At 35.0% G+C, this 16,093-nt stretch overlaps 2 protein-coding genes across 4 annotated transcripts; both read left to right on the top strand.

Annotated features, from left to right (window-relative positions):
- Nucleotides 1–399: 399 nt before the first annotated feature.
- LOC147501754 (adenine deaminase) lies at nucleotides 400–4,793 on the top strand. Its single transcript, XM_086606757.1, has 5 exons — nucleotides 400–613; nucleotides 2,538–2,819; nucleotides 3,151–3,247; nucleotides 3,717–3,825; nucleotides 4,433–4,793. Exons 1-5 carry the CDS (start codon nucleotides 578–580, stop codon nucleotides 4,512–4,514), a joined length of 606 nt encoding a protein of 201 aa, XP_086462883.1. The 5' UTR covers nucleotides 400–577; the 3' UTR covers nucleotides 4,515–4,793.
- Nucleotides 4,794–5,355: 562 nt separating this feature from the next.
- Nucleotides 5,356–15,469, top strand: LOC147501753 (synaptonemal complex protein ZEP1-like). 3 transcript variants are annotated; one of them, XM_086606755.1, is made up of 19 exons: nucleotides 5,356–5,677; nucleotides 5,771–5,820; nucleotides 6,498–6,705; nucleotides 6,806–6,931; nucleotides 7,116–7,214; nucleotides 7,643–8,319; nucleotides 8,403–8,651; nucleotides 8,735–8,863; nucleotides 8,943–9,011; nucleotides 9,103–9,213; nucleotides 10,430–10,537; nucleotides 10,626–10,736; nucleotides 10,813–10,899; nucleotides 11,716–11,826; nucleotides 11,926–12,021; nucleotides 12,237–12,323; nucleotides 12,427–12,561; nucleotides 13,468–13,571; nucleotides 15,064–15,469. In XM_086606755.1, the coding sequence occupies exons 1-18, from the start codon at nucleotides 5,494–5,496 to the stop codon at nucleotides 13,567–13,569; spliced, it is 2,739 nt and encodes a 912-aa protein (XP_086462881.1). In that variant the 5' UTR covers nucleotides 5,356–5,493; the 3' UTR covers nucleotides 13,570–13,571; nucleotides 15,064–15,469. The 3 variants fall into 3 exon arrangements, with proteins under 3 accessions (XP_086462881.1, XP_086462880.1, XP_086462882.1); XM_086606754.1 differs by having other exon boundaries at nucleotides 15,050–15,469; XM_086606756.1 differs by lacking the exons at nucleotides 11,926–12,021; nucleotides 12,237–12,323; nucleotides 12,427–12,561; nucleotides 13,468–13,571; nucleotides 15,064–15,469 and having other exon boundaries at nucleotides 10,813–10,974; nucleotides 11,716–11,795.
- The last annotated feature ends 624 nt before the right edge of the window (nucleotides 15,470–16,093 follow it).

The raw sequence follows: 16,093 nt of genomic DNA, 5'->3' as shown, positions 1-16,093 counted from the left end.
TTCAGATATGTCGGATATAGCCATATCCGAACTCGATCCCTGCCATAATCACAACTTTAATATCGGTTCAATGAAACTGATTGATTAATGGTCATAATATCGTATTTATATCCTCTAATATTAATCAGTCATTTTCGTATGTATTTGTAAGCCTCGTCTAAATTGATCAATTCAATTCAATTATGTCTGATTCTTAATTTTCATATCACATCAATAATTATGTCTAAAATTCCTAACCAATTCTAATTTAATTACAGGCTTTACAGCTAGAGTTGACTTACAGAATGTTATTTTAGGCAGAGGGGCAAATAAGTCAAATCATGGAAAAGTCGTTGTCCACAAATGTCGTCACGAGAAACAATTTATAGGCACACGCGCCAGTGCCCAAGATAATAAAAAGAAGACGTAACGTACTAACGTTCGAAAATTCAGTGATCCGATCTTTCCAACTTCTGTTTCCTATAAAAACATAAAAAACTCTAAATAATATATATTTTTTTTTTTTCTCACATCACATGTCTAAACCTTTCATTATAATCTTTACAAGATCTTTCTCTTTCTTGTTATTGTCTTCATAATGGCAGTTAGTAGTACTACTACTCCATGCGACGAGGTCAGTTTTTTTCTTTGAATGCAGCTCAATTTTTGTTTTTTGGAGCTTGGGTTTTTTTGAGGTGTATGAAGGGGTTGTTTTAATTATTTATTTAATGTATGTTTCTGCTTTGTTTTGATCTTTGATAGAAAGTTTAGTATGAGGTTGAGATTTATTATGAATTATCGTGTCAAGGTGTTATTTAGAGATAATCTTTGATGCTAAGTTCATGTAACATGGGTTGGGTGGAAAGAGAAGCAACAACTTTGATTTTTTTTTTAAAATGGAATGCTAGTATTTTAGTAAAAATGGTGGAAAGCATTCACTTTCCATTGACCAGATTCATAGTGGATTTGCAGCTTGAGGGAGGAAGAAGAGGGGGAGAAGAAGAAGAAGAAGAAGAAAAAAAGAGGATTGGAAGGGGGACAGACCTTGCTTAGGGTGGCTAGAATCGAATTTCCATCTCTTTGTCCCCAATCTTTCTTTTTTTCGTCTTCCCCCCCCCTTTTTTTCTACCTCAAGTTGCAAATCCACTGTGAATTTGGTGCTACGCATGCATTGGTGAGCAGGGCAGAGCCAGGAATTTCTGATTGGGTGGCAATACCAAAAAGTTAAATTCACATTTCTACATAGCCACAGAACTAAATAGGGATGCCGTTTTGAAAAAAAAAAAAATAAAAAAGTAGGAACGTAATCACAACTCTTGTAGGCAAGTTAAACATTTGGCTTAATCCAGGTCGATTTTGGAAATATCAATCCATAACTTCAAGGCCATATAAAATCTGGGCTCATCCCGTGAAATTTAGTTTGGCCTTACATGGTTTTTCACCCCCATGATCTACCATGCTTAAGTCAATATTCCACTTGCCTGTAAGAGCTGGGCTTTGTCTTCATTCTTTTGGGAACCTACCCAGGACTGGAGCCTAAGCTAGTCTTCCTCTAGTTCCGCCCCTATCCAACTAGCTTTTGCTGGCTGTGCTGTTATATTTTATCCTGGTCGAACCTAGCTATGCTCCTCTTCACCCCCTTGGCTGTTCTGTTATCAGTTCATGCATGCATGTGATTTTGCATATTCCACTTCAGTCAATTTCATGAATTTGGAGTTATAAGGTGGTTTTTTTTTTCTTTAAATAATAATAATAATAATAATAATAATAATAATAATAATAATAAACATCCAGATATCCAGTATTAGTTGACTTGGATTATTCGCTGAAATCCTAGTCTGTTACGAGCACAAGTTTCTTGTTTCAAATTTCGTACAGAAATAGATTTGGTAGAACATGTGTTTTACTCCAAGTGTAGTATCTAGTACACTGTCATTGAAAGTGTGCTGCGTGCGTGTTTCAAGCTCTTTATTTATTAGTCTACCATAAGCGCGACACACCATAACTTATTCAAAGATAACATTTATCGTTTTCCTATATTCAATGTCTTTGATTATCAGATGTTGAGGATCATCGTTATAATGCTACTAAACTGCGTATATAGTGCGTCGGATCATATTTGATCTACAATTCCGTTAGTGTTAGGCTGTAACTATTTCCCCTAGCCCTCGTTCATCTTTCTCCCTGTAATCCAAACCATGTAGTCATACTATTTGCTTTATGGTTTTATGCTCATAGCCAAACAATTAGTGAACCAACAATACAACTTGTTCTACACCACCGCACAAAATCTGCATCTGTTGAGCATGTGTGCAGACGGAAAATTACAGTTAGTTCTTCATGTTTTTGACTTTGTGGGTGGTGAATAGTAAGTTATGATTTAATTGTGATGCTGATGAATAGAAACTTATTGTTTCTCTGGTTCTACATTTTTTATTGAATGAACCATAGCTAATTTGTGTCAAGTGTCAACGAAATGGTTAACTGAATTATGTAATTGGAATTTAAACCTACTGTTTGAGCATGGAATGACATGTTTCTGTCAATTAATGTTGCAGTTGCAAGGCCAAGATTCTTACAACATTTCAGTTGTATCTGAGAATGAGATTGCAGATCCTCTGTATCCAGCCTACTTAAACTTCCAAGCAACTCCTAAACCAGTTGAGAACCCAACATGCAAGGATCCTCAATGGGATTGCAAGAACTGCACTGTTTTGCAAATAGGAGTTGTGGACAGATATTCTCCATGCAATGTGGATACTGATAGCAAGAAAGAATCATTGGATGAACCCGACAATGATGGTATTGGGAGCTTAAAAAGAGTAGAGGGTTCACTATATGTATGACATCGATCACCTTCCCACTTTTTCTTGTGCACATGAAATATTTATACCTTTTTTATTTGAGATGATAATGGCGACGTCAGGTAAACTGCAAGGAAATCTACTGACACTTAATCATGTCAGTGAAAATTTGTCCTTATAATGTGGTAAATGTACCTATTGATAACCTTTGATGTGAAGGATTAAGACATTGAGCCTGACTTACCATGTATATAGCCTGGAAATGAGATATGGATACCACCCATTTGCCCATCTTTATGAATTAACACTTTCCATGTAGAAACTCCATTACCTTATTTATGTCATCTAATAGTCGTCTTATTTGCAGAGGATGTTTCATAGGAAGTTGAGTCTATTAATTGGGGAGAAGATTATGCAACTATTAATGAATCACAGCATTATGCTTCTGAAGTGCACTTCTGGAGGTAGATTAGCGTACTCTCTATTTACATTGTTCTGACTTATGAGATTCCTTTGCTTTGTTTGTTTTTAATTATTGGTTTTCTTATAGTTCTTTTTATCCAAATTATTATTATTATTATTATTACTATTATTATACTGTTTAATCCCAATGGTCAATTTCTCAAATTTGTACTTTTGTTGTTTTGATCACATTTTTATGCATTCTTATTTACAATGCTGTCAATATAGATAAAACAACATTATCGAAAAAAAAATATAGATAAAACAAAAACTTATTTTAAGGTGTTAGCAAATACGAATTGTGGGATACTGATTTACTGGTACATTTCTGGTTTAAGCTGCTACTCCTACAACCTTCATTCTGTTATAGTGCCAAATGTTCTAAATCCATCACTTAAGCGTAAGCATTAAACTCGTTCTGCCTGACACTTATTATTATACTAATTACTTCTGCTCTTTGATACTTGTCAGACAAGCCTGTTGCTGAGAGGGCTCCTGATACGCCAAATAGCAGATGGCGTAGGTATAAACGTGCTGCATCATTGGATTCAAGAAAAGTTGTTCTCCTCTTCTCTATCTTGTAAGCTCAAGACCAATTATTGGCCTGAAAAGCCCCTTTTTTTTTTTTCAGTAAAATGGAAATTATGAGTTTTATATATAATATCGAGTAATTATTGCTTTGTGATTAGAACCTGTGAGGCATACACTTGTTAAACTAAAATTCTATCTAACAAACAATTTTCTTTTTCTGGCTGGAAAATTTCCATACAGTGGTTAAAAGTACAAGAGATTTCCATGAGAATTTTCTCTTACAAGGCTTCAATCAAGTATATGATTGAATTTTCTTCTTGTGTAATTCACAAGGAATAAAATAGATAAAGTATATGATTGAAATTTTCAGTAATTCATATGCAGGCTTTAGTGCTACATATTTGAGCTTTACAGGCAACTTTCGCAGTCACACTGGTGTGATTGGATAAAACTAATGACGAGTTTTATTAGATATGAGTTGAGATTTACTGTTGGTATTTGTTTATATACCTGTCATCTTCATACTCATCACTGCATGTTTGTGTGTGTATATATACCTATATATATTGGTTAGTTCTTTAAAAGCCTCAAGCATCATCTGTTGTACCAAAAGATATGATGGTCTTTCTGAACTTCTACTTTATCTGATGTTTCAGGTCAAGTTTAGGAACTCTTGTTTTGATATACTTGACTCTGCGAGTCAAACAAATGGATGATGAGCTCGGTCGTGCCGAATGAGAATGCTTCTGGCCTATGGATGTTCTTTCTGCTATCAGCTCTCATGTTCTATGTATTCTTGTAATTCTAGTGAGATGTCTGAGTAATGTTATTGGACTATCTTCATGTACAGAAGTTATGGTCTTTTACAATGTGATCCTAAATGTACAAGTCTCCTTTCCTTTTTGACTTCTGAATTTGTGATTATGGCTTGGGTTGTGGAGCTTGACACATAAGAGCAAGTCGTTGTGTCATTGTAAAGTTGAATTTCTATGCATTTGAAAGGGAAGTTTTGCTAAATTGTGTGATGGCGTTGCTTTCTGCGACTGCTGAACTACTCTTCCAGCTAGTTGTTTCAGTTGAATGGATTTGATTAAGTATGGTTCCAGCTGTGTGGTTTGGGACCAAGACAACCAAGTGGGTCACTTCGTTTTAATGGGCGTGGTGCACCATCCCCATGCAGTGGTGGTAACGTTAGTAAAACTTACAAAGCTACCTTTGACAAAGGCTAACCTTGCCATTGAGAAGTCCTTGGTTTCAGCAACATTGTGACCAAAGTTACCTTGCATTGGGAATTCAATGCTCTAATAAATGCAATACATTTGCTCTAAATTAAATTCAGAGCGTCTTCCCTCATTCCCATTTTTTATACCCCTTGCATGAAAGGTCCACTTATATGTTTTCTTGACTTTTTGTTCTTGAAGAGTGAAGACCATAGAAAAAACAACGAGTCCAGGCCCACTAGCCCGACGGTGGCATTATGGTAATTTTGCGCCAAGCAATTAAAACGCGACACGTCATCAACCGCCTCAAAAAATGAAATGAGCGGGATTTAAGAGAACTGAGCACACTATAAATACCTGACCCTGTCACTATTTTCTCATTTTTTTTTCTCCACATTCTCTCACTTCGCTCCTCAAGTTTGCAGAGCAATTCTTTTTGAGAGAAAGAGCGATTCGTTTCTAGGGTTTCAAATTAATAAAAAAATAAAGCTTCTAAAATGAACAAATTGGGGTTTCAATCAGGAATGAAAACATTCGAGCATCAACTTCGATCATTATCAGGATCTCTTTCTGGATCATCACCGAAGAATTATCATCATCAAATGACTTCATCGCGTCCTTCTCCTTCTTCATCTGATTCCTTTTCTATGGGAAGTTTTGCCAATTTGAAGTTAACTGCTGGTAATTATCGTGAATTCAACTTCGTTTTGTTAGTTTTTGTTGGAAGTTGGATTATTTGTAATGATATATGTTGTTTTGTTTGTTTTATTGCAGAGAAACTTGTTAAAGAACAAGCTTCTGTTAAAACTGATCTAGAAATGGCGGTAATACTCAAATCCTGTCCTGTTTATTTGTTTTTGGTTGAATTATGTTTGTGATTGATGCTTTTTGGGTTATGTTCTGTAATTTTTTTATTTTTTCTGAATTGAACTTTTGATTGAGTACAACAATGGTTATGTTCACTCTATTACTTGATTTCTATGCTTAATTTGGTAGTTTTTTTCTTGTTTGCAGTTAAGTAATTGTAATTTCAGAATTTTGCGGTGAACTACTTCAAATTTTGATTAAGTTTGATAGTTTTTTTACTTGTCAGTTATTGTTTATGGATTTTTTCTACTGTTTATGGATAGTTTGAATTACAACATTCACTGTGGATAATGTAATGTGTGTATTTATGATTATGTTTGTGATTGATGCTTTTTGGTTCATGTTATGTGATTTTTTTTATTGTTTCTGAATCGAACATCTGATTGATTACATGGATGGTTATGTTCACTCAATTACTTGATTTCTAAGTTTAATTTGATAGTTTTTGACCTAGTTGTTGTTGTTGTTGTTGTTTATGGATAATTTGAATAGCAACATCCACTGTGGAGAATGTTATGTGTGTGTGTATGAAATATCTGCTAGGTCATCTCATAGATTCTGAAATTTTACAGTGAACTGCTTGAAATTATGATTTGTTTTGTTGTTTAATGAATATTTGAAATGATTGAGGCAGAATTTAAAAGTGAAGAAGTCATTAGAGCATATTCATGCATTAGAGGAGAAACTGCAGAATGCTATTAATGAAAATGCAAAGCTTAAAGTAAAGCAGAAGGAAGATACAAAACTCTGGAAAGGACTGGAATCGAAGTTTTCTTCAACTAAGGCATTATGTGATCAACTCACTGAAACTCTGCAGTACTTAGCTGGTCAGGTTAGAGATGGTAAGCTTCCTTCGTAGGCCATTTTCTTGTTCCTGAAATTATTATTGTTACACTTGAACACTATTTGTGGTCTTGATTGTTTGTAAACTTGTATTGGCAGCTGAGCAAGATAAGAAGGTTTTCGAGGACAAACTATCTGCTAGCTCGAATGCATTTGAGAGTTTGCAGCTTCAGTTGAGTGGTCTATCGGTGAAACTTGAGGCAGGGGAAGAAAATATTAGAAAGAGTAAGAGCATTTTATATGTCTATTGTTGTGGAATTTGTTTTTTAATAATGTCATTTATTATCATCTCTATCCTTGCATCGTTAAAATGTCTTAGTCATATATAGGAAATCACTATATGCCATGAGAGAGAGAGAGAGAATATACGAACTTCAGCACTTATTTAATTGGATTTTGATTTTGGCAGGTGAAGAACAGCTGGTGGAACTCAGAATGGAGAAAGAAGAAAAGGAAAAAGCTTATATGGAGGAATACAGCAGGATCACCAGCCGTATAGAAGAGAAAGGTAACACTTTTATCTATTTTTTGAGGTACTTTAACTTGTTTGCATTCATTTAGTAATGTGTTAGTTGGTTCTGATGATATGCTTTTTTTACGGGTCCTTCTTGATCGGTAAAATTCAAATCCTTAAAATGATATTATAGTATTACAAGTTGGGCTATATGATTGCGGCATATAATACCTTTCTTGATTGGTCCTTCTTTTGAAATAGGAACTAGAAGCTTGGATAGATTGCTATGCCATATTTTGTGATTATTAATTCCCTTGTATCTAAATGATTGCGGCCTTGAATAATAGTTTGTCTGTTCCAAGAATTGCATCATTTTAATTTAGTTCTTTGTTACTATAGCTGTCATTCTTCTTTATTTGAATTGTAGACTTATAGAGAATGAATTGAAACAGTGTAATGATATATACCTTTTTCTGTCATAGATTCTTTAATCCAAGACTTAGAAGGAGCTATTGCAGAAAAGAAGTTGTGCTTGGAGAGTTTAACTTCTCATTTGGAAGAAGTGCAACATGATTTAAACCTAAAAGAAGACATCTGCAGAGAATTGAGAGTCACCCAGGAGAATTTGGAGAGAGAAAAACATTCCCTTCAGTCTAGCAACAGTGATTATGCGACAAGCTTAGAACAGTCAGGTCAAGACTTAAAATGTCTTGAAGATTCGGTTCGTCGTTTGATGGAAAAATCAGTCGAACTAGATAAATACAGTTTGGTGGTCTCTAACCATGTTATTCAGTTCAATTCTGCATCTGAGACTTGGTACAAGTTGGTCCAACAAGAGAAGGACTTAACTCTGAAGCATGCTCAACGACAGTTTGACCAACTCCATGACTGCTTTTCTCGAGTTACATCTGAAAATGGGGCATTCAGATCTGAGAACGAAGAGGTAAAGAAGAAAGTTGTCGAACTGCAAAAAGGTCAGGAAGTTTTGATGGTCCAACACGCCGAAGAATGTCGCCTAACGGAAGAAAGGATTAGGAATTTGGAGTCTGAGATACAAGTGTTGATCTCGAAGAAAGCAGCAGCAGAATCAGTTGTTGCCAAGTTAGAGAAGAACATTGAGCAGTTATCAGAAACTTCCAGCCTATCTGAAACTAAAGTGGTTTGTGCAGCCTCTCCCATTCCACTCAAATACATTGTAGAATGTTTATACTGCTATCTGAGTGTTTACTTTTGACTTTGCAGCAAGATTTATTGCTGAAGATATCAGTGTTAGAATCTGAGAATCAGGATGTTCAAGATCACTTCCAGGTGAACCTACAGGGTAAATCCGAAGAGATAGAAGCACTTCAAAAGGAGATTCTGAGGCAAGAGCAACTTGTAGATTCACTTGGGAAACAAGTTAATCAGCTTCAGGAAAATCTAGAGGAGAAGGAACAGCTTCATCTGCAATATAAGGAACGGGAGAAACAGTTGGAAGACGAAAAATTAGAGGTTTGACAAAGACTTAACAGTATGTTTATGGTGTTGTGATCACTTACTTTGTATTCTAAGTGCAACCATATTTCTTGTTGCAGGCTCAGGCATCTTTAGCTGCATCTGAGAATACTCTTACAGAAGCAAAGAAACAATATGATCTGATGCTGGAAAGTAAACAAATGGAGCTAACAAAGCATTTAAAGGAAATATCTCAGAGAAATGACCAGGTATAAGCATTTGAAATTCACATTTAGTGAATTAATCATGCTTTATGCCATTCTGTAAAACTAAGCGGAGCTCAATCAGGCAATCAATGACATAAGGAGAAAATTTGAGCTGGAGAAGCTGGAGATTGTTAATGTTGAGAAGGAAAAGGTACACACAATACGGTTCTTTTCTAAATGTTGAATAATGAAATTACACATTTGATCATTTTCCTCTTATTTGTTATCTGCTTTGTCCTCAGAAAGATAAGCTTGTTCAAGAGATGGAAACAAAATGCGAACAAAAACTTGTAGATAGCAGAGAAGAATCAAAGCAATACTTGATCCATGTTCAGGAGGAACACACTTCTTTGGTATGTTATGACTGTATGAGTATTGATATTTCAAGTGTTAGGGAGAAACTCGCATCTCTCTTCATTTTAGTGTGTGACACTTGATATAAACAGTATGTTATAGGATCTTTTGTACTTACCTTTAAAATGTCATGATAATGGCTTTTATAATATTCGTGGATAAAGCAAATGCTAGATACATATAATAGTCCCAACAGATTTTAAATCAAAAAAATTATTTTCTTACGTTATGGACGTATCATCAAATCATTTATCTAGTTTTTCTTATTGATAAAGGTTCATATTGTATATCTCCTGTTTCTTATAGTAAGATATGTTTGTAAATTTACAGTTACCTAATAAATTGGACTCTTAATGTGCGATTTTTTTTTTTTTGTCGGGCATGAGGAACCTTGTCAAATAGGTACTGATGCCCCTGATTATAAAATTTGATTGGCAAAAATTTATAAATATAAATAAAGCAATTGCAGATATCTGTCTTTAAAGACATAGACTGCACTTGTAGAGATGAAGAAGGAAAGATTGTTAAAAAGATGCCTGTGATTACGAGATTTGAGGGTGAGAAGTTTAATGATATAGATTAAGTAATTTGAGTTATGTCTCTTTAAAGATTCAGATTGCGCTTATGTATATATCTAAGTTACATTGACACGGATATGAAGTGTCTGACATGGCGAAATATCAAAATTTGAGGTAAATCACGTACAATATGTGTCTGATATGTGTCTGACATGGACATGTCGGACACGTGGATACATATCCAACACAGATTGCTTTTCAAAATATGGCGTGTCCATGTAACCTAGGTATATATATAGCAGATTTGCGAGTGACATTTCCAATAGGGAGGGTTGATAATTCCAGTAGAATGGAGTGCTGTCTTTTTCTTGTCAAATTAAACGCTAGCCTTTGTATCTTGCTATTAAATTTATGTACGAGCAATTATTTGTACTGTAATCGTCAAAAACTCTTAATGGAAACTAGTTTCCAGTAATGCAAATACAGTTACGTCTGCATGACTTGGCACTACCTGTGGTAGTTTATATACTTAATCCGCTGGATTGGACATCAGATTGATGTTTTTTTTTCCCACCTAAAAGCTTCTTGTATTAAGTTGCACTCTATGGAGTTTTATTTCTATTCAGCATTCCTCATCTTTTATTTTCTTTTATGTGAATAAGTTCAGTAATATCTTGCCTCTTTTGACCCTCTTCAGATCAGCCGTATTAAGCAAGAACATGATAAGAAAGTGTCGGATCTTAGAGCTGACCACAGTGAAGAACTAAGGCAAGTTCGGCTTCAAGCTGAAGATGAATTAAGAGAGGTATGCTAAATTAAGTGCCAGGTTTTGTTGTTAAGGAGCCTTTTCTTGATTCGGTTGCTAATTGTATGTGAATTGATCCCATATCTAGAAATCCATGCTGCTGAGGAAAGAGCATGAAGGTCAGATTAGAGCTTTGAGGTGCCAACATGAAGACGAGTGTCAGAAACTTCAAGAGGAACTGGAACTCCAGAAGTCTAAGGTGTAATATCTACATGTGATGCTACAGAAAAAAAGATTATTCCACCTTATTTAATGTTGAAGGTAATGTAATGCAGGAAGAAAGACAAAGGGCTTTATTGCAATTGCAGTGGAAAGTAATGGATGGAAATCCACCAGAAGATCAAGAAGTGAACTCCAAAAAGGTTTTTTTTTCCTTCCAATACAGTTTGATAAGATGATTGCTGTCCTTGAAGATATAAGGTGTCTAGCAGTGATAGGTAACTTGGTGGTGGAGTTTAATCTACATTTTATTTATTTATTTTAATGAAAAAGTACTACCAAGTTTTACTAAACTAGAGGTGTGCAGAATGAATTGGCAAACAATGTGTTCCACAGTATTTTGACACTTATTTGTAGAAAGTACATCTGATGCTGTGTGCAGACTTTTATTGGGGGAAAACACCATCATTATCTTTTAACATGTTAACAATATGTATACTTGTGTTGGTCGATTTTTTTAAGTATTGTGAATCTCCCAAACTCATACGTAATTCTCATAACTTTTTTCCTATTTCATCCAAAGCATATTGTTACTCACTAAACTACCACCGATTCCCAAACTTTGTTTCTATGGTTAAGTTGCTGTTTCATGAAGGTTTGTACTAAAAGCACATAGTGTTCTTCATTTGCATGGGAATTTTGGTTTTTGTTTTGTTTTTTTCTTTTTCTGTCGAAATAATGACTATAAATAACTGCAGAACTTTGGTACAAGGACGTCATATTGAAATTTTTGTAATGCTTATGGGTACTTGGTACTCTGGCAATGCAGTGAATCGTCAACATGTCATTCTTGTTATATTTACTAGTGAAGGGTTCTTAAAATGGGTGAAATATGTAGTGACTGAAACTATGTATAAGTCATGCGTTTTTCAGTTTGATGTGTTTTAAACTTGATCACCCTTTACTGTGGGATATGCATTTTAAAGTTGCATATCTATTTTACTTCAATTCTTTTGCAGGCATACTCCATTTCATCAATCAAGAAGAGGGACAGTGATGGTAAAAACAGAAATCAGTCTACCGTGATCAGATCTGACAAGGAAGGGAAGATGACAAATAAGACTCTGGAGGTTTTGCATCTCAACAATTTTTTTCCTTTCCTTGTTAATAGATAAATTGTTAAATTGTCATCTCATATATTTTCTTGGATTCTTTATTTATCCATTTAGAGTTCACCATTGCTAAGAGCAACACAAACACCAGTTTCAAATCTACTTAAGAAAGTGGAGAAGGTGGACACAGGAGGCATAAAGCATAGTAGGAAGGTGAGTAGTCACCCTGTTTTTAATCTGGATCGCTAAATAACAGGTTTTGAAGTGAGGTTTGGTTCTTTCTACTAGTTCACATTGAACAAGTTGGAATCAAAACCAGATTTTTGGTCATTACTATGTGATCTAAATTGCATTCTTTGTTTCTTAAAAAAGATTTTTTTTGGTTCAGACTTGTCAAACTCCTGATTCGTTCTTGCTCTTCATATTAGGTAACCCACCAGGAATATGAAGTTGAAACCGCCAACGGGGAAATAATTTCAAAGCGTAGGAAAACAAAAAGCACAGTCATGTTTGGGGTGTGTATTCACCAGCCAAAAGCATACCTCTTAATATAACAGTTTTAATAACAGTAATCATTCAGTTACAAATTTTGTAAATGCCACTGTCTCTTGTAATCAGGAACCAAGAAAGCAAAAGAGGATGACTACACCCAGAGCTACACCCAGAGCTGCACCCAGAGCTACACCCAGAGCTGCACCCAGAGCTGCACCCAGACCTACACCCAGAACCAGGGCCAGCAAAGATGCTGTGGAGGTAAGAAAGGGGAAAACTTCACAGCTTGCCGGTTTCTCTTAAAATGATTTAAAATGATTTCTCTTTCAAAATTTCTCATCCTTCAAAAGAGTTTCTATAATCAAGGAATTAAAAGAAAATTAGTTTTGTTATATATCTTGAGATGTCTGCGTGCTTTATTTATTTTATCTTTTTAAGTGAAACTCTCACTTTTGGTTAGTCATTTTCTGTTCAAGTCACGGCTGTTTGTGGGTACGTATATGTTAGAATCAAAAGTCACCTTCTTATATGACAGTGTATTGAATAACACTTTGTTTGTAACAATGTGGAAATTATGTATGGACTATGGAATAACTCGAACATCTATTGCCCCATCTAATTAGTTGACTAACTTTTGTTTAAAGTGGTTTTCTTGCACATAATGAGCACGAGACTTATTTGTGAGCACTATGTAGAAGACTTGAGAAGTTGTAAGGCATGATCATGAACAGAAGAAACAGTTAAAAAAAAACGAACTTTCATATTCTTTGGATAGTTAGAAAGCATACTTGCGCATTGTGCAAGTCTATTATTTTTTCCATGTACACCCAGTAGATATGTTCTAGACAAAATGGCTTGTGATAATTTGACAAAAGAACCTGTGCTGATATATTAAGTATGGACTTAACCATTGGTATCAACTTCCTGGTTGATGATATTAATTGCTTCTTGTATGTTATATTTGCTCTTGGATGTACACAAACTTGAATATACTTTTTTGAGAAAAACAGGCCCCTGCTTGTACCAATTGGTTGTGCTATAATGAAATGTTGATGGTCCATACTCTCTCTCTCTCTCATCGACGCTGATGTGCTTCTTATGTACTGCTTGCTAATTTCTGGCAAAACTTTTGATATTATTGTTTATTATGTGCTAATTCTTGGGCAGGTAACTAAAGGAGGTCGTCATTCACGCCCCTCTAACATAGGCGATTTGTTTAGTGAAGGGTCATTGAATCCCTATGCAGATGATCCCTATGCATTTGATTAATGGTAATTACATGTTTCCCATGAGCATTCTTTTTGCCTAGGAATCTGATCATTCATGTTTTTCTTCTTTAAGCATGTAACTCATCTGTGTTCTTCTTACTCTTAGATTTATACTGTTGCTTGTATTACTTTTGGCTGATATCATACCAAATGATACTTGAAACTCTCTAAGTTCTCGTAGAATGTACTTCCCTGCATTTGTTACATTTACCTGAAGTCTTTGCTGCTTTATTTGTGTCGATGCCATCCTTTAGGATTGCTTTATATTCGCATAATATGTTGGATATCTGTTATTATCTTGGTGTTCAAAGCATGATAAGCATCATAAGAATTACATGACAAAGTGAACATGATAAACTGTTCATTTGTAAATACTTGTTTTCTGTCATACGACTTGGGTGCACAAACAAGCACCTGAATGTTGGACAAGCAGTTTGCTACAATGGTTCACATTCATCTACACCTAGCAAATGTGTGAAGGGTTGATATTTTGTGAAGATGATCTCTTAACCTTGGAGATCATCCATAGAAAATCAGTTCACTATAAAAATATTAACATCAAAATCCAGTGTTTTTCAGCTCCTTTTATAAGGTTTGAATGTTATATTAGGCTCATTGTGGCCAACTCCTTACTCTCTCCATCTTATGGATGATAAAACCAGGACAGATAATGGTCACTTCTGGATAGATATATTCCATCAATTTGTACAGTGAATTCAACTTTATGTGCATACTTCTACAGTGGGTCACTTTGAGTTAGATCTTTTAAACACATAAGGTTTCAACTTTCAAGGCAACTCCTCAAAAAAATTTGCATTGAAACCTTTACCTAGTATTCTAACTGTTACATTTGCTACTATATGCAGTCTTTGTTGTTGTTGTTAAATTGGGTATCAAACTAGTGTTGGTACAATTGAAATTACAACAGGCATATATCTGTATATGTTCATTGAAACTAGATCTTGAGTCCATGAGGTCCCCCTGTCAGCGAACAAAAAGACTGACACGAGTGTCTGAGATCAAATAACGTGAATTTGTTCTGTAGGTTGATCAGTTAAGGTGCTCCTATTTCCAAAGCTTATGCCGGGATTTCCCGACCTTAATTTTTTTTTCCCTTTTAAATTCTTTTTTGGCAAGTCATTATTAAGCTGAACTTCAAATGACGCATGACCTTAGAAGACTGATTTGTATACCATAAGCCAAGTGGGTATCTTGTTTGTATGAGGGTGATATGTGAACATGCAGCTAATTCGAGCTGACTTCCACTTGCCATGCTTTTTTATTATCTTACTGCTAATTTCGTACTAGGTTTTTTTTGAGGAGTTGAAGATGGTATCGATCTTCAATGTAGTCAAGTAACTCGTATGTTTTTTTACCAGTCTGCTTCTTTTTATTAACAAGTTATCTTTATCTCTAATCGTGCACAGTAGCCAAATAACTACTCTCTTGAAATGTCTGAAACTTTTATCTGGTCTCTGAAGGTGTTCCATTTCAGAGAAGGAAGGCATGTTGCAATCATCATTCAGAGGTACTTTAGAAGCAGGCATGCAGGATTTTGGGCCTGGCACATGTGGTTATAGGGTTCAGACATCCATATGTTTTCACTGGAGATTTCTGCCGCGGTCATGTCCATATATCACCACTAGAGATCCCTGCTGCAGTCTTGTTGATGTGCTTTTCTGAATAAATGTGGCGCTTCCATGGACGTGAACCTTTTTTGTAAATATTTGTCTGTTTTGTATAAACATTTTCTCTTGGACGGATTGATTGATTAGTAATCATCGTGCGTGCTGTATACTGAAGTGATACTGCACTCGCTGGTTCATATACTGGGTCTAGAATGTAAAAAATTCCTTACTTCTCAGAAGAGTTAAATCCAAAATTTTGACCTTTGAAAAGTATTCCTATTGAATCCCATGTTGAATAGTGAATCAGGGAGTGACTCTCAAGCATGGACCAAAATATTGCCGATATATATCGGTATATTGGTACACCGACATCGATATTTCCGACATATATCCACCGAATATAGAATTCTTTTTTTTCGATATATATCGGAATTTCCGATATAAAACTTTATATCGCCGATATAATCGATATATATCCGATATTTACGATATATATCGGTTGATTTTTTACTATTTTTTAATATAAATCCGATATTTCCAATATATTTATGATATATTTCCGATATTATATTATATGTCTGATATATCCGATATTTAAAATAGTTTGGAATAGTCACCAAAATAATGGATATATCCGATATATATCGGTTTTTGGGTACACCGATATATTGATCGATATCGATATTTTGGGCCTTGCTCTCAAGGACAAAAATGCCGAAAAAGTAACTCTCAAACACACTTTTTAATTTTTGTAACTCACAAGAACTGGATAGATGAAAGGTCAGTATATTCTTGATGCGAAATAAAAAATAGATTGGGTAAATGAAATATCAAGTATACCCCTGACGCAAAATAATTAACGTCCTGGCCCAGACGAAACGACCCGGTGTATTTAGT

The sequence above is a fragment of the Coptis chinensis genome, chromosome 4, assembly GCF_015680905.1.
Source record: "Coptis chinensis isolate HL-2020 chromosome 4, ASM1568090v1, whole genome shotgun sequence".
NCBI lineage: Eukaryota > Viridiplantae > Streptophyta > Magnoliopsida > Ranunculales > Ranunculaceae > Coptis > Coptis chinensis.
The sequence above is the reverse complement of the archived record's forward strand: the minus strand, read 5'-3'. Positions and strand labels throughout refer to the sequence as shown.

Coding starts and splice junctions, on each gene's coding strand:
- LOC147501754 (XM_086606757.1), top strand. CDS start 578: ATGGCAGTTAGTAGTACTACTACTCCATGCGACGAG. Junction 614..2,537: donor CTACTACTCCATGCGACGAG/GTCAGTTTTTTT, acceptor TTAATGTTGCAG/TTGCAAGGCCAAGATTCTTA. Junction 2,820..3,150: donor GAGTAGAGGGTTCACTATAT/GTATGACATCGA, acceptor TCTTATTTGCAG/AGGATGTTTCATAGGAAGTT.
- LOC147501753 (XM_086606755.1), top strand. CDS start 5,494: ATGAACAAATTGGGGTTTCAATCAGGAATGAAAACATTCGAGCATCAA. Junction 8,652..8,734: donor TGGAAGACGAAAAATTAGAG/GTTTGACAAAGA, acceptor TTCTTGTTGCAG/GCTCAGGCATCTTTAGCTGC. Junction 10,900..11,715: donor AAGAAGTGAACTCCAAAAAG/GTTTTTTTTTCC, acceptor ATTCTTTTGCAG/GCATACTCCATTTCATCAAT.